General features: G+C 36.6%; 2 protein-coding genes and 1 long non-coding RNA gene across 3 annotated transcripts; 1 reads left to right on the plus strand and 2 right to left on the minus strand.

Annotated features, from left to right (window-relative positions):
• Window positions 1-275: 275 nt before the first annotated feature.
• Window positions 276-739, plus strand: LOC122649660. Its single transcript, XM_043842896.1, has one exon. The coding sequence runs from the start codon at window positions 323-325 to the stop codon at window positions 692-694; it is 372 nt and encodes a 123-aa protein (XP_043698831.1). The 5' UTR covers window positions 276-322; the 3' UTR covers window positions 695-739.
• Window positions 740-2,718: 1,979 nt separating this feature from the next.
• LOC122649661 lies at window positions 2,719-3,978 on the minus strand. The gene is made up of 3 exons (XR_006331315.1): window positions 3,966-3,978; window positions 2,968-3,142; window positions 2,719-2,881 (listed from the first exon to the last, which is right to left on the minus strand). It is a non-coding gene; the product is annotated as an uncharacterized LOC122649661 (long non-coding RNA).
• Window positions 3,979-4,235: 257 nt separating this feature from the next.
• Window positions 4,236-5,197, minus strand: LOC122650410 (uncharacterized protein At2g29880-like). The gene is made up of 2 exons (XM_043843826.1): window positions 4,847-5,197; window positions 4,236-4,745 (listed from the first exon to the last, which is right to left on the minus strand). The coding sequence occupies exons 1-2, from the start codon at window positions 5,195-5,197 to the stop codon at window positions 4,236-4,238; spliced, it is 861 nt and encodes a 286-aa protein (XP_043699761.1).
• Between the last annotated feature and the right edge of the window lie 12,686 nt (window positions 5,198-17,883).

A 17,883-nucleotide genomic window follows, 5' to 3' on the forward strand; every position in this document is an offset into this window, starting at 1 on the left:
ACAGGAGGACTAAGTCGTGAGTCGTGAGTCGTGAGTCGTGACTCGTGACTCGAGAGTGTTCTGGTCTCCCTTTCATTTCATCTTCCATCACCAACTCAACTGAACTGCAAACGGAAGCAAAAGGGCATTTTAAAAGAAAAAAAAAAAATATTCAAAATCAGGGAATCACAAGGTAGTCGGAGTGGTTAGGATTAGGTTCTCCTTCGTCCTCTCACCCTCCCTTGTTACTCATAAGTTGGGTTTAAAAGATCCAAACTTCATCATTGTTATTGATTGATATCAGAGACGAAGCAAAAGATAGACAAAGAAAGGAATTTTTCTGATGAGTTTGTCATCCTGCGTACATTCGATCCTCCTACGGTTCAGGATGCCACGGCCGCTGCTACTCTACACGGCGACGTGGACGGTGCTGTTGACAATGACGGTGGCGCTGGTATCCTTCTCCCCTGAGATGGCCTTCGTGTCGGCGATTTCTCCGTCATCGTCATTCTCTCGAGCTTGCGATGGTCAGGATCAAGTGAGCAGCGTGAGGGTGCCGTTAGATGTGCCAGGAGAAGTGGTGTGTTTGCCGGCACACCTCTTCAGTAAGATGACCTTTTTGGATTTCCTTGTTCCTCCTGTTTTTGCAGCCATTGCTGTGGCTGCTTCCGCTTGCGTCGTTCGAGCCATGGCCCTGTGGGAAGAAGACGATTGATATCAGTTAATCACTTGAGAGAGAGAGAGAGAGGACATCTTGTTCTTCCTCTTCTAAATAAGTTCCAATGTGCCCAACTTAATGGGTTCCTTCCCTATAACCACCGGATGAATCTCACATACTTTTGTAATCCTCTGAATTCTTTTTCTTTTGTTTTTCTAGGAATTAAGAGAGAGAGATAGAAGGGTTTGGGTTTGCTAATTGAGCGTAACTGAGGAATGAGGAGGTTTCTCTGTTCATCGGTTATCTTTCACCACAAACGTAACTGTTGAAATCCAGATATACATTTTAGCCCTGATTTGGTATGATCTCTATTTCAATTTCAGGGTGAATTTTATTTCGGAAATTGTTTGATTTGATTTTTGCATTTTAATTTCAGTGAAATAGAAGGCACCGTTTGACAACGTTAGTAACGTTTTTGTTATGTTTTTGACTAAAAACGTATTTTGGTGTTACTGTTACTAGAATAACGTTACTGGCTTCCTGAAAAGTGTTTGATAAACCTGTTCCAGAAACGTATCCAGAACAGTATTAATACTGAAAAGAGTTTGATAAAAGCTGTTTCTGTAACAGTTTTGTATTGATTAATGTAAATTACAAAATTGCCATTTTTACTGAAATACATATAAAATCATGGATGGTAGGACATTACTCTCCTATTTTTAATTAAAAAAAACTTTAAAAAAAATATTAAAAAAACATATAAAGAAAAATTATGTGTAACCATTAATATTGTAATTTATATAAAGTAAATAACATTAGTGCATTAGTTATTACAAACCCACATAAAGTATATAATGAAATAAAAGGTACACAATCATTTGAACAATCATCATTTTTTGTTTATGCTCATATTCTTAAGGTCTTCAAGGATATCATTGTATATTTTTGACTTTTCCTCTGAAGCTTGAATTGCTCCTATTAAAATCTTTTTTTTTTCTTCCTCTTTTTGCATTGCTTTCTGCAAATATTCTATAACCCGTACAGATGTAGGAGTTGAGGAAGAGGTGACTGAAGTTGAAGTGTCCACACAATCACTTGACATTAGGTTAGGCTGTTTATAATCGTACATGATTTCTTCATCTATCCATTTGAAAAACCTACAATCCGGGTTTTGAATCTGTATAAAAAATAAAAACATTCTTATTAACATTACATAATCTTAAAAGAATATAATCACTGTATATTTATGTGAATATTAGGCATACCCCTGTTGATTTTGGGCAACACCAGAATCTTCGACAGGGGTTTGTTGCGGTTTTTGATGTTCTTACCTTACATTGTCCTTCTCTACATTGACATAATCTTAAATCTTCCACCCACATGAAAAATTCTTTATGTTGCAGACATTTGAAAAAATGTCTACCTGTATTGGGACCTTTCTTTGTTATATCCGTACTACAAATGGAGTTGCATACTTCACATCTAGCATGTGTAAGCGTATACTGACTAGAAGCCATCTGGTCAAATAAAAAGATGGTTTAATAATGGGTATGATATGAAAAATATTTAAACATGACATAAATATATAAACGATGTTAAGTACATAACCATTAATTCATCGATACCATCAATATCCATAAGTTTGAAAGTTAACCAAATAAAGTACATAAAAATGAATCGATCACCAATCTCCATAAGTATCAAAATAACATTATAAAATATACAACCATGTTGTCCAACCATTAGAAAAATCTTCCTAAGTAGGAATCTGAGGCAACCTCATATCGATGGCCAATTCATTTGCAATTTTGAGGCATGCTACTGTCATTTGTCTTGCACTTTCCCTCTGAGTTGTAGTTGCATTAACATGTTCAAAAGATTGAGGGTTGGGATTAAGTGCATCTACTATGTGTCTTTCCTGACCATACTCCTCAAACAATTCATCCCTTCTTTGTTCATCTTTGATATAGTTATGCAACCCACAATAAGCCAACACAATTAACGCTTGGTCATTAATGCTATACGCCTTCATTGACCTCAAGATTTGGAACCTATTCTTTAGGACTCCAAATGTCCTTTCGATAACATTTCTTATAGAGGAATGCCTGTGGTTGAACAATTCTTTAGCCGTTCTTGCTCCCCTACGCGCTCCCTGAAAGTCCGGTAAGTGATACCTTTCTCCTCTAAACGGTGTTAAGTACCCAAGTTGGTTTGCATAACCTGAGTCCACAACATAATACTTACCTAGAAGCATTATGAATTATATATTACTATTAATTATAATAATCAAAATCTGACAGAATTGAGGGGTTTCAAAATCTATAATTTACCTGGAGGTGGATGAGGAAAACCTAAAGATGGATCTGCTCTTGCAGCTTCAAAGACTCTAGCATCATGTGCACTACCTTCCCAACCCGCGTACACAAACGTGAAACGCATATCGAATGAACAAGCACACATGACATTCTGTGTGGTTATTTCCTTTCGGTTTCGATATCGAGCTTGCTCTCCTGATGTGAGTATTGCACTGATATGGGAGCCATCAATAGCACCGATGCAATCCTAGAAGGAACAGTTGATACATATTATATTTTAAGGAAAAAGGATTCCAGTCATAAATTAACATACTAAAAATCCTGTAGTCAAAGTCGAGATTACCTTAAAATAAGGGTTGTATTTTATCTCGTTTGGTACTACCTCATAAGAAGGTGGTTGAATGAGTTCCTCTGCTAAATTGAGCATAGCTTGCAACACAAGTGAAGATAGGCTAACGCTATGTCGTGTTGACCGTCGAAATTTAGTTGCCACCTTTCTAGTACCTAGAGCATGTCCAACTTTCATCATGAAGATCCCTAGTTGTTCATCAACTCGAATAAAACGAGTGTCTTGCAACCAGTTTCTCTGAACCATGAGGTCACGTACGTTAAGGAATACATGTCTTTCAACTGTAAACAACCTATAGCAAAAATCGGAATGGCCCGTCAATATGTCATGCATTAGAAGAGATGAAGTGTACAGTCCATCCATGTATGGTTCTCTAACTCTGATCGAATCAAGAATAGCGTCAACCATAGCTAAAATGACAATATCATCGTCATCTGATGAATCATCTTGGTTGTAATTATTGACTGACATATCTGTAAAGAATATGACAATAATTAATGCAATATTATGTTGTCCAACATAATGACATATAGTTGGGCATTCAACCAAATATCATAATCAAATAAAGTATTGTAATAGATGCCATAAAAATATCCAGATATATTATAAACCATTAATGAAAGATAATATTGTTTAGGAATACTTGGCTACCATTCAAGTTTACCAAATAACTGGATCAAATAAAATAGTGTTAAAGTCTCACATCAACCAAATACAACCAAATATTAATATAAAAATTATCAAATTTTAAAAGCCAATATTGTTTAGGAATACGTGTCTAAATGTATTGTCAACCATTAATCAAAGATAACTATTCAAAGATAGACAAGATCCACATCCTTCTGTCTGGTCTTGCCTCCATAAATGAGATTCTCCAACCAGGGTCGTCAACCATCTTCTTGGCGGCAGCCGCATACACCTTTTTGCTAATGTCTTATATGTTGTCCAACATAATCTGACAAGCTTTGATGCTATAAGGTCCATCATGGTGTGTCGGATCAAGAGGAGGCACAGTGAGAGGTTGCACAGTAGTGGTAGAAACAACAGGAGGTGCTGCGGAGGATGTGGGAGTGACACTATCAGCCCGCTCTATTTTCCAGTTAATAAAGCGAGTAAAATCACTCTTAATACCAACAATAGCTTTTGATGCACTCTTCTTCCTACGATCATTTGGTGTTTTATCAAGATCCCGCTTCTGCTTTGTGGTAGGAGGAGTTGTACAATCCTGAACATCAGTTGGGTCTATCTCATTCAAACCCAATGAGGAATCCTGTGGGCCTATCTCATCCGCTAATTGTTCATCAATGATGATTGGGGGTGGAGCTGTAGGCCTTTGAGTGGTAACTCCTCTTTCCCCATTTGCACTTGTGTTTGAAAAGATCTCACACAACTCAGGCCACCATGGAAGGCCATTCCTTCGAAATATTCTCCATGTTGGGTTTGCCTGTATATTTAAAACAAACTCTGTTTTAATGGAATGACACATAGGTAATGGACACTAATAGATAAGGAATTCAGTTGATGGGAATAAAAGGCATGTTGTACCTTAATAGCAGAATCCCAAACAGAATCTTCTGCAGTAGCTGTCCTTGAATTATGGTCCCAACCAAACCCTGTAGTCTCTAACAGTTTTTTGAAGCTATGGTAGTCCTTCTGTAATTTGTACATCTTCTGACGTAGTTGGTCTTTTGAAAAAGGACGTTGAAACATCTGTTCCATTTCAGTTTGGATGTTATTCCAACCTACTTTTGAGAATGTGGTGTTGGTCTTTTGACCATTCATCACATTCTCAATCATTACATAAACAAACTTATCAACCTCATTGACATTCCATGTTACATGAGTTGCTTGAGTTGAGCTGCTTGACATAATATCTAACCTAACCACAAATAACATAGTTGTATGATAGAAACGATATATTGCACAAGAATTTACCTCTATTAATGGCAATACCTTAAAATAGACAAGTAAAGAGTTTAATCATTGCATTTCAGGTCAAATAACTTGTTCTGAATATTAGCTTCATAATACTCTCCCTATTCCTTTACACCCTTTACAAAAGTAAATGTAACTATGTATCCTTTTACACTCTTAAATCTATTAAAAAAAGAACTAAGTTAAGTACATAGATGGCTTTTGTTAACATGGTCGTGGGTTCAATCTTCCAACCCACAAATGGCCAAAAAGACAAAAGAAGGAAAGGACAGAGAAAGAAAAGTCTCTCTGACTCTCTCCATATCTAGCTCTAACTTAGGGAATATTTCCAATTCCAACACCTTTAAACAGCTAGTTGTGTTTGGTGGGTGGATTCATCTTCACTGAAACTACAATGGAGCTTTAAAATTACACCCCTTTCAGCAAAATTACATGAATCCCCTTCATGGACAGCATTACCACATCTTAGGTGGTTTTCTGAGAATGATGAAAAGGCTTTCACATGGCTCAGGCCAACAATTTGAATCCAATTAATGCAGAAAAAGAAGAATAAAACCATCTAAATAATGGAAGAATCTAAAAAAAAAAAAAAAACACTCAAGTAACTCACATGTCATATACATAGGTATTTGAAATTTGAATGAGGATTTGCCAACTCATTCAATCAACTCATGTGAGAGGAAGAGAGTTGCAGTGATTAGTTCATTTTCAGTTTAATTACCACTTGAAGGCACTCCTAGGAGTCTAGGACAGTCAAGTCTCATCTCAAAAGGTGTGAACAGGTTGGCTGAACATGGGACTCAATGGGTAATGCAATTTATTTATGGAAATGTGGACACCCTTAAAAAGGGTGATAAATGAATGGAAAAGGGTATGGTATAAAATGAGAAAAGTTGATGATGGTGAGGAGGGCCTTTTTTTCTTTTATTTCTGTACCTTATAACCCTTTTTCCAAGTTCAAACTCTTTCATCAGAAGAAAACTCACAGTACCAACTACGGAATTGCTTGTGTGGTTCTTGTTTGAGTTCTAATGCCCATTCTCCCAAACACACATACTTTTCTCCAGAGTTAAGGGTTAGCCCAGAATTCCTGGAATGATCATTTCTTTCTTAAGATTGACTTGGACTTTGATGCAAATGTGTTTGTGTGTATGTGTGTGTGTGTGTGAGAGAGAGAGAGAGAGAGAAGCAATCATTATAAACACCCCTCACCTCACTGGCAGCTTCACAACCCAAAATAGAGGTTTTATTTCATAAATAAATGAGATGAGAGGTCATCTTCACCTCAGGAACCTTACACTGGGCTCCATCTTAAATCAAAATAATGTTCAATAGTTGCTTCTGTGTGTGGATTCTCTAGTAGTTTTCCATTTTATAAATCAATAAGCAGCCACTACAAAGTTAAAGTAGGGGATCCGTCATATTACTAAAACCACTAGAAAACAACAAGCTAGAGCAAGAAATGAACAAGGACCTAGGACTCAGAATCAAAGAAGAGAGAAATTGGGCATCATCCAACAATCCAGATTATTCAAACAACAGAGAAAAACCATTAAACTGACCCACCAACGACTTCTGATTCCCATCAAATTAAATAATTGTGCAGCACAAATTTGGGGAAAAAACACAAAAGCAACCAATGAATCTCAATCCACCAAATGCCAATAAAACATATGTAGAGAGGCTAAAATCAATCCAAAGAGAACAAACAATACCAACCAATGCAGACATAACACAAAGAGGAAGATAACAAACATCAAAGCCAGAAGGCAACAAGAGAACATCTACAGAACTAACAAACCATTACACGACTGCAATACGGATTCCAACAGACAAATGGAGGGATTACCAGTTTTAAGAGAGACCGAGAGATAGCGAGAGAGAGAAAGAATGAGAGATTACCTTGTTTGTAATCACTGGTTGCACTAAACTGGACTCCTAGATGGTAAAATCCCTACATTTGCAACATGAAAAGCCACAAAATCAGGCAGGTCGGTCTACAAATCTCTGAGACAAAAATTGCAGGAAAAAAACTGAGCCTTATACTTCACAAGCCGAGATTGACATAGGTTTAGCAGAGGTGGGAGGGGCAAAATGGAGAGGATGTCCAGCTGAGAAATAGAGGTGCAGGCAGCGTTTGGGGCTGCCGGAGAAGGAGAGGCGATAAACAGAGAGAGAGAGAGCGATATAGTGAGAGAGAGAGTGAGAGATTCTTACGGATAGAGAGGCGAGATAGTGAGAGAGAGAGTGAGCGAGAGAGAGCGAGAGAGAGTGAGAGATAGCAAAGATAGAGATGGACCATACCTTGTTGCAGCTCTCCCTTCAGATCGTCTCCCTTCTCCCTTCGTCTGCAAAATAGGGTTTCCCTTTACCCCTTTCCTTTGATTTTGTTTGAGCGAACAATGAACGAGTGTGATTTATTGAGTAACAGTTTTTGCCATTGGCTTGTAAAATGGTAATAACAACAAATTGTTGTTATGTCAAAAACGTTTTTTAAGGCATAAATTGTTATAAATTTTAATTTTTGTTATCAAAAACAAGTGAAACAAAACGGTTTTATCAAACGGTTTTTTTGTTTCATTTGTATTCTCATAACGTTACTGGCAAAGAAACAGAACAAATATAACATTGTCAAACGGTGCCGAAGTCAAGTGGAATGTTTCAGAATTTCTATTTCATTTGATTTCACTCTTGCTCTTTAATGAGAACATGATTAATTTGATGGGCAAAATAGTAATTTCATGTTAAAAATAAAACGCCACCCTTCTTATACTAATGGTCTCACCACCACATCATATCATTCCACTGCCACCACTTCCATAGAAAAAAAATTCTCTCCAATTCCCTAAAAGTGTAGTGCGGTGCAGTTCGGGGTGGAGATGTCGACATCTAACAGCTTGAACACCCAATGGCACCGAGCTCGAGAAGAAACAAAAAAAAACGAAATCAAAGAGCTCGGACAGTTGGATGTCCTAGCTACCAAGTGTCGACCTCTCCACCCCAAACTTCACCACACTGCACCATTAGGGAATTGGAGGGGATGCAAATCCCCCTTCCACACCAGCATGACCGCCACCGCTACCACCCCCACCACCCTTCTATTAATGGTCTAACCACCACCTCCACACCACCACTGTTGTCACTGTTGCCACCACCAATACTCCCAAAGAAATATAGATAATTTATTCTCATAAATTGAACTAGGAATTTTTTTTATTTTATTTTTATAAATATTTCATATTGATACCCAAAAAAAAAAATAAAATAAAAAAAAAAAAAAAAAAAAAAATCAATTTTGACCAAAAATCTATTTGTTGACTATTTCATGAAATCAATCCGAAATTGAAATAGAATTCATACCAAATCTGGCCTAAAGTCTCCACTATCTAGAAATCATAACCTTAGCTTGATTAGTAGTAACGCACTTTGCCCTACCATAGTATAAGGATGGAGATGCTGACTTTCGAGTGCCATCACCGGCCGACCAAAAAAGAAAAAAAAGAGTTCCATCAACAAAACCATAGCGAACTAATCTATCCCCATAAAGACGATGAGCAACCAACTGCAACAATTTGATTTGAAAAGTGGGCACGAGATTAGTTAGCTCAACTGGTCTCTAGGCTTGATTTCAATTAGATGCTGAATTTTTTTATTTTTTTTTTCTCCTTAATAGATGCTGAGTTGATGTGATATCTCTACCCCAAAGAAGAAAGGGGAAGTGCATAGGCTGCTGCATGCAGTGGGGTTCAGTGGGAGAGCGTGTGGGGGCATCAAATGGGGTGTCATTTACACATTTAGTGGGAGGGGGGGTTGAGGCAATCATTTCGCCCTTCATGTGTTTGAATGCAAAGTGTACACTCCTAGACAGAGTTATTTTTCCTCCAAAGAAATTCCCATGAAATTCATAATTTTATCAATCGCATTTTAATGCCTTTTTTTTCTATTTAAAAATCAAGTTTTCCTTCACCCTGGATGAAGAAGGAATCCCCTCACCTTTGCCATCTGATTGGATTAGGGAGGAGTGCTTTCGACCTTTTGTAATAAGGGGGAATGTACAATGACTTAGGAGTTCAATCAAAAGGTCAAATTACCTGTGATGTGGAGAGTCTTAGGGCGCGTTTGGTAACGATTCCGTTCTGAGAACGGTGTTCTTCGATAAAATGATCTTTTTCTGTTTCTTCTTCGAAAGATCATTTTTGTCCTACTGTTAGGCGTTTGGTAAACCTGTTCTGAAACTGTTCTCGAAATCATTCATGAACCAAATGGTGTTTGGTAAAACATGGTCTGGGACAGAAATTTAAAACTATTCCCATTATTTACATAAAAATGCTCCCGAGATCGTTACCAAACGCGCCCTTACTTTTTTCGCACTTAAGAAAACTTTCACATTTTATTTTGAGAGAAAGTATGCTACCTAGTCGGGTGCAACACATGAACTTAGCGCCTAGACCCAAGGCCGCACAAAATGACCACCGCACCCCATGCAAAGGCAAAAATCTATGAGGGCATGATGGTCATTTTGTGCAGCCCTGTGTCTAGCACAAGGGCCCGCGCACTGCACGCGATCAGGTAGCATTCTCTTCCCCTAAAAGAGAAAATTGCCTAGATTCATAAAATGAGAACATTAATTACAAAACAAGTAGGTTTGACTTTTGTTTTGCATTCTTGTAAATTTAATTGTTTTGTAATTATTTTTGAGCAAGAGTTCACTTCGTCCTAATTCTTTGCACTAGTGTGGAGCCTATGAGAGCACACACAGGGGCATCAACATCCATGGGATTTTTTATTTTACAATGGGCGATGCTGTAATTTCGCATGCTCGTGTTTGGGCATAGGGGCGATGCGACTCACAAATTATTTTTTTTTATCTCATAGATCTATGAAAATATTCCTAAAAGAATAGAGTTCAATATAGAAAGAGGAAATCATCACGATAAATCAAATTGCCAACAAAGCGAAAGAAGGGGAGCTAGGGCATGGTGATCAATTGCAAGGTAGTAACTATTGATATTCTTATCTGATTTAAGTGGGTGAAATCCTATGGTCCAAATTTGTATGACCATATATTCTGGAAACAACCTCTTTGTGAAAGCAGGGGTAAGGTTGCATACATTATGACACTCCCTGGACCTCGAAGTGGTAGGAGTCTCCAATACTAGTATGCCTTTTTTTATATTCTCGGGAAAATAAGAAAATTACACACTCATGGGTTTACCCAGTAACTATTTAATTAATAAAATTACATAATATTTTTTATTTTATTATTATTATTTTTTGGAACTGGAGGTGTCCGGTCTTTGGCTGACTAATTCCCCTAAGGCTCGTGCACGACCCCACAACACACACGAACTGGGAGATATTACGGCCCCCATGTTCACTAGGGAGTTTCCTCTTAGGCGGGTGGTCCCAAAGGGGGAAGCGGAGTTGAACTCAAGATCTTCAAGGTTTAAGGGGTCCTTATAGAACCGTGGCGGATAACCCCTTTACTGCTGCTACTCCCCAGCGAACCCCTACCACCTATGGTTGGCATAACCCTCGCCAGTGAGAAACCATCCTTTCTCATCAAGTATCTTTACATTTCACAGTTGTTGGGAAGTGATAAAACAAAAAGGCAAAATATTTCATATACGACTGTGTATGGTGCACGATCGTACCTACAACTATTGAATAAAGATGAGAGACCGTGCATTGTATACTATCATGCCCATTCAATGGTTGAAAGCATAACCGCATACCATACACAACTATTTAAGATCAAATCGATTTGTGGGTTCGGATGGATTGTAGGATGTGGACTGTCAATTCATATCCTCTGCACCGCTATGCCCGTAGCGGCTTGAGTGGCACAAACACAGGGTCATGCGCAACATCCGCCTTACCCCTGCTCGAACACCTTGCCCGAGGGAAAGTAAGGCGGTCATTGTGTTGCGTCCTGCATGTGCGCCGTTCAGGCCGCTATGGGCAGAGCGCCACAGAAGATCTGAATCCGTGGCGTGTGAGCGGAAGGATTGTAGGGACGGGAGTGATAACCTAAGAAGCTAAGGGGGTCGCAAATTGTGAATAAGAGTACATCGTTGAGGTAGGCAGTAGAGACGCTCTAGAACAGTGCGTGAAATCCCGCGGTCCAACTTTGACTCACCTTATGTTGCTTATTTATTTCCCTTTATTTTATGATACATATTGCTTGGCATACTTGCTGGCCGACAATTGAGCTCTTCTTAAAATATTAATAAGGAAATTTGACGAGTTCCTTCCAGAAGAAGTTTGAAGTTCTTACTTCTGACGCGATTAGGAAACTTCACCGACATACCACAGCCCTTGCGTATACGCGTAAAATAGAAAGTCATAGAAGGTCTTCATTCGCCGTCGGATCAATCCTACTGTTTAATATCTGATCCGTCCATGATAAAACCACTCCGCCTATAAATACCAACCCTTTAATTTGTCAAGGTGTGTGTCTTCGCTTTCTCCGGAGTTAGGTTCTTCGTTTATCTCAATGTTTCGTTTGGTCTAATCGTTGCGTGTTTCTCTATTTGTGTATGTTTTGTTGATTGCTGTGATGTGCGGAAGCTGAGATGTTAGCTTTGATTAGGGTTTCATATATGGTGGTTATTCTTTCTACTTTGATGCGCAGGATCTGATAGGAAGTGAGGTATGGCTTGGTGGTTATTCTGTCTACTTTGATGCGCAGGATCTGATAGGAAGCGAGACATGGCTTTTTGTGTTTGGATCGAGGTTATTCATTCGCGGATTTGGAAGAGCTTGATATAAGGGGTTCTTGATAGATGTTGATTGGATTTATCTCTGATATAACGATCGTTAAATCAGTTCTGAGATTTTCTTTTGATTTTCTTCTGGTTTAGTGGTCTTTAAATCAGCGTTAAATCATTGAATTTACTTCTTCTTCAGGATTGTTTGTGGATCGAGGTCATGGTTTGGAGTGGATATCTGCTGCGGAGAATGAGTATACGTATCTATACGATGGTTTTTCTCACTCAAATCTGTGAATATAATCTGTTGGTGCCCTAATTTGTTATTAAAGTTTCCATGCGTGCAAGACGTCATTACTTTGTGGGATATGAGATCAAATTTTTTCGTATATACTCAGTGTGTGTTGATACGATGCATGACACTTGTGATTTTAAAGTTGGTATTGAAAAATTGAATTTGTTTCTTCTACGAGTTGGATTTGGGATCCTGTGACACTTATTGTTGGGTTTTGCTATGAGGATGAGTTTTTGTTGGACATGTAGATTTCATGTTTCAAAATTGTTCTAGAGTTTGAAAAAAAAGGGGGGTCTCATTGAAAAATTTTCGGGTATATGTTGCTTTGGTAATTGTTACACTTGTCTGTTGAAGGCTTGTAGAATTGAAATTGTTGTTCCGTTCAGCAATGGATGGGTTTTGGCATTAACTGCTGTTCGCTAACATAGTTGAAGGTGCATACGTTTTTTTTTTTTGTGGATTCAGATTTGGTGCATAACGTTCAATTGATGATAGTGTGAGGTTGGATAATGATTCTTCTCGAGCACATGGAACTTACTTCTGTTCTACATAGTTAATTAGATTTTGGAGTTGGATAATAAATTCAGTATTATTTATTTATATTTTAGTTCGGTTTGGTCATTGGATGTGAATCCTCTACGGATTAGGTATCATGAGTATATCATTGTGTTGGACTTCAAAAACTGACATTCATATGTCATATTTTAAAATAGTTCTAAAGTTTGAGAAGGCCTGGTTCTTAGAAGTTCTGATTGGGTCCATTTTTACTTGGTAGCCTTCTAATGTCTCATGTTATTGAATGTACTGCTGCTGAAAGATTTTCCGGTGTTACTCCAAAATCAGCAGGTATACACCACAAAGTAGGTGTACCTTTGTTATATTTCCCTAAATTTCCTTCACCTGTTCACCCCCCTTGGTTCTTAACCACTTGTCTAATTATTGGATCGTGGAATCTCAGATTTTTTGAAGAATTGCTGCTTGTGGGCACATCTACAAGATAATATCTCATCAGTTGGCTTCACTTTCTGTAGAGTTGTGGAGAAAGGCTTGTGTGTTCAAGATGTGATTTGTACATGTTCCTGTTTGAAAAGGCTTTGTTGTAAAGGGGTTCATTCTTTCTCTAATTTATCGTTCTTTCTGTATACTTCATGAGATGAAGGATGATGCCTGGTCGCGTGGATCTTGCACCAGCCTCTGGCCAATGAGGGGACGTGCAGGGGCATTGACCGGGGGGAAGTTTTTCATTTTGTAGGGGAGAGGCATTGGTATTTCAGAGGGGTATGTCTGACCAGGCTGCATGCGACCAGATAGTGATATTTTTCCCGTACTTTATTTTTAGATTCGGTTCAGTTTTATTGGAGTTGCATTTCTAAATATACTAATTTTTTTCGGCTGACTTGAAATATACGTTCAGATGAGTGTAGAGATCTGATGTATAACACTTGAACGATGTTTACATTGTTACTGAGGTTGGCCGAGGTTAACATTCTTTTGAAACATTTTTAATATTTCTGTTCAATCTTGAGATATTAAAGTTGATATACTATTGAATTTGTTTCCTATTCAGGTTGGGGCTGGATCGTAGAATGCTTATTGTTACATGTTTGTATGTGCTGTTGCTATAGAGATTTGCTGGTTTCCTTAACAAAAGAAGGCGTAATCAGAAATAATGGGTTTGCTTTTTTTTTTTTTTAAATACTTAAATTCTACTTAGTATTGATTTGTAGTGGTGTTTAAATGTGTCAAATAGTTTTTTTTTCTACAGGGTCGGTTGTGAGTTCATGATATTGTTGTTTACTTTTTTTTTTTCTTGTAATATAAATGTCATTGAGTTATTGGATAAGTGCGCCAACTGTTTGCTTTATGTTCACTTCACAAAGGTGTACTTAAAAGCATAATCATGACAAAGGATTGAGGTGTACATGATTAATTACACTAGCGGAGTGGGTCTTCTTAACAACATATTTGTCCATGTTTCTACATTTTTTTCATTAGATCTTCTATTGAATTATGATTTCTTATTGGTTTATTGATCTTAAAGTTGACGCTGAATCGGTGGATCTGTTTTCTCCTTAGGTTGAGTTTGGAATCGTGAATATCTAATGGAGTATCTTAGATGGACATGTGCATCAGAGTTTGAAATGGAGGTTTCTTTCAAATTTTTATTATGTGTGTATGTATGACTTGTTTCACTACAAAACTGTATATCTATTTTTGATTCTATAATTTGTGGACTCTTAATGTTGAAATATTGAAATTTCTGCTACTTTAGGAATGGATGGAATCGAGAAATATAGTATTGGCTGTACATTTGTTGTCTAAAAATTGAGCAACTTTTGTCTTGTTTCCTTTTTGAGTTTCGTCCCCTTTTCGACCATCAACCTTTATTTTAAAACTTAAACAGTTTTTCAAATTTTATGCCCATAATTTGGCAAATGACTTTGATTTGATGGTTTATTTGTATTTCTTGGTTAAATAGTTTTTCAACTTCTATTTTACATATTCGTGTGTGCTGCTGCTGTTGATGTTGTAGTGATTTGCTGATTTCCTTAACAAAACAAGGTGTAAACAATAAAAAAGGGTTCTTAAATTCTTCTTAGTATTGATTTGTAATAGTGTTTAAATTAGTGCAAGTAGTTTTTTCTCTAGGGTCAGTTGTGAATCCACGATATGGTTATTTGTGAAGCGGCGCAAAGTGTTGATATTGTTCAATGGTACCATTAATCTTTTCCCATATGTGAATATTATTTTGATTTTTAACTCATTGGTTACTTCTTTTATTGTAATGTAAGATGTCATTGCATTGTTGGATAAGTGACCCAATTATTTTATCTATGAAAACTTTGTTTACAGAATAAAGCATTTATTTACAAAATGCAAAACACAGGATTGAGAACTACATGGTCAATGAGACTAGCGGAGGGGGTCTTCTTAACATCATACCCGTCACTGTTTCTACATTTGTTTTCATTAGATCAGCGGTTGAATTATGATTTGTTATTGATTTAGTGATCTTGAATTTGGAATTCAACTGTTGAATCTGTTTTGTCTTTAGGTTGAGTTTGGAATCTTGAATATCTAACGATGTAGTATTCTAAATTGACATGCGCTTCAGCTTTTGAATTGGGTGTTTCCTATTCAAAATTTTTATTAGATTTGTTTACATTTACTTGTTTCACTACAAAGTTGATATCTATTTCTGATTTTATATGTTGTGGACTCTTACTTGTGCAGTATCGAAATTGTTGCTTCTTTAGGAATGGATCGAATTGAGAAATATATTATTTGCTTTTGACTTGTGATCTGAAAAACAAGTAACCTTTGTCCTGTTTCCTTTTAGAGGAGTGTCCTCCCCTTTTCCACCATCAACCTTTATTTTAGAACTCAAAACAGTTTATTATATTTTATGCCCATAAGTTGGCAAATGGCTTTGAGTTGATGTTTTCCTTACATGTATTTCTTGGTTAAATAGCTTTTGATCTTGGAACTTAAATGATTGTGTGTACTGCTGTTGTAGAGATTTGTCGGTTTCCTTAACAACAGAAGTTGGTGTAAACAAAAAATAATGGGTTTGAATTTATTTATTTTTTAAAAAAACTCCTAAATTCTTCTTAGTATTGATTTGTGCTAAAGTTTAAATCAGTTCCAGTAGTTTTTTCTATAGGGTTGGTTGTGAATCCCAAACATGGTTATTTGTGAAGCGGTGCAAAGCGTTGATATTGTTTTATGGTACCATTAATCTTTACCCATATATGAATATTGTTTGGTTTTTTACGCTGATTGGTTACTTCTTTTTTTGCAATGTAAGATGCCGTTGCTTTATTAGATAAGTGACCCAATTGTTTAATCTATGGAAACTATGTTTACAGAGTGATGCACTATAACGCATTACACAGGATTGAGAAGCATAACACAGGATTGAGAACTACATGGTCAATGAGACTAGCGGAGGGGGTCTTCTTAACATCGTACTTATCCCCGTTACTACATTTTTTTTCATTAGATTATTGGTCGAATTGTAATTTGTTATTGATTTAATGAACTTTAAATTGGCGATGAACTGTTGAATCTGTTTCGTCTTTAGGTTGAGTTTGGAATCTTGAATATCTAATGATGAAGTATCCTAAATGGACACGCGCTGCAGCGATTGAATTGGGTTTTATCTATTCCAAAATTTTATTAGATTTGTGTATATATGACTTGTTTCGCTACAAAAGTTGATATCTATTTTTGATTTTGTACGTTGTGGACTCTTACATGTGCAGTATTTGAAATTGATGCTTCTTTAGGAATGGATCAATTCGAGGAATATACTATTGCCTTTTGACTCGTGATCTGAAAAATGAGTAACCTGTCTTGTTTCCTTTTAGAGTTTCCTTTCCTTTTTTATCATCAACCTTTATTTTAAAACCCAAAACAGTTAGTATATATTATGCCCATAAGTTGGCAAATGGCTTTGAATTGATGTTTTCCTTACCTGTATATCTTGGTTAAATCACTTTTAATCTTGTAATTTAAATGATTGTGTGCTGCTGTTGCAGAGATTTGTCGATATCCTTGACAACAGAAGTTTGTGTAAACCAGAAATAATGGGTTTGCATTTATTTTTCTTTTTAAAAAACCTCCTAAATTCTTCTTAGTAATGATTTGTGATGGTGTTTAAATCAATTCTAGTAGTTTTTTCTGTAGGGTCGGTCGTGAAACCCTGACATGGTTATCCGTGAAGTAAGTATTGATACTATTTTATGGTACCATTAATCTTTACTCATATGTGAATATTGTTTGGTGTTTACACTCATTGGTTACTTCTTTTTTGGCAACGTAAGATGTCATTGCTTTGTTGGATAAGTAACCCAATTGGTTGATCTATGAAAACTATGTTTACAGAGTAATGCACTTAGTTTTATAACGCATAACACAGGATTGAGGACTATATGGCCGATGAGACTAGTGGAGGGGGTTTTCTTAACATCATACTTATCTCTGTTTTTACATTTTTTTCATTAGATTAGATTATCAGTTGAATTATAATTTATTATTGATTTAGTGATCTTTAAATTGGAGCTGATCTATTGAATCTGTTTCGTCTTTAGGTTGAGTTTGGAATCTTGAATATCCAATGATGAAGTATCCTAAATGGACATGCGCTTCAGCGTTTGAATTGAGTTTTATCTATTCCAAATTTTTATTAGATTTTTGTATATGTATGACTTGTTTCGCTACAAAAGTTGATATCTATTTCTGATTTTGTACATTGTGAACTAATACTGGTGTAGTGTTGAATTGCTGCTTCTTTAGGAATGGATTGAATCGAGAAATATACTATTGGCTTTTGACTCGTGATCTGAAAAATGAGTAACCTTTATCTTGTTTCCTTTTAGAGTTTCTTCTCCTTTTTGACCATCAACCTTTATTTTAAAACTCAAAATAAGTTATTATATTTTATGCCCATAAGTTGGCAAATGGCTTTGAATTAATGTTTTCCTTACTTGTGTTTCTTGGTTAAATAGCTTTTGATCTTGTAATTTAAATTATTGTGTGTTGCTATTGTAGAGATTTGTTGATTTCCTTAACAACAGAAGTTGGTGTAAACCAAAATAATGGGTTTGCATTTATTTTTCTTTTTAAAAAACCTCTTAAAT

Source organism: Telopea speciosissima, chromosome 2 (genome assembly GCF_018873765.1).
Source record: "Telopea speciosissima isolate NSW1024214 ecotype Mountain lineage chromosome 2, Tspe_v1, whole genome shotgun sequence".
Lineage (NCBI taxonomy): Eukaryota > Viridiplantae > Streptophyta > Magnoliopsida > Proteales > Proteaceae > Telopea > Telopea speciosissima.

What these genes read in the sequence shown, in the direction of transcription:
- LOC122649660 (XM_043842896.1), top strand. Translation starts at nt 323, where the DNA reads ATGAGTTTGTCATCCTGCGTACATTCGATCCTCCTACGGTTCAGGATG.
- LOC122650410 (XM_043843826.1), bottom strand. Translation starts at nt 5,197, where the DNA reads ATGTTATTTGTGGTTAGGTTAGATATTATGTCAAGCAGCTCAACTCAA. An exon ending in TTTGGGATTCTGCTATTAAG is followed by an intron (nt 4,746 to 4,846) that starts GTACAACATGCC and finishes TTAAATATACAG; the next exon opens with GCAAACCCAACATGGAGAAT.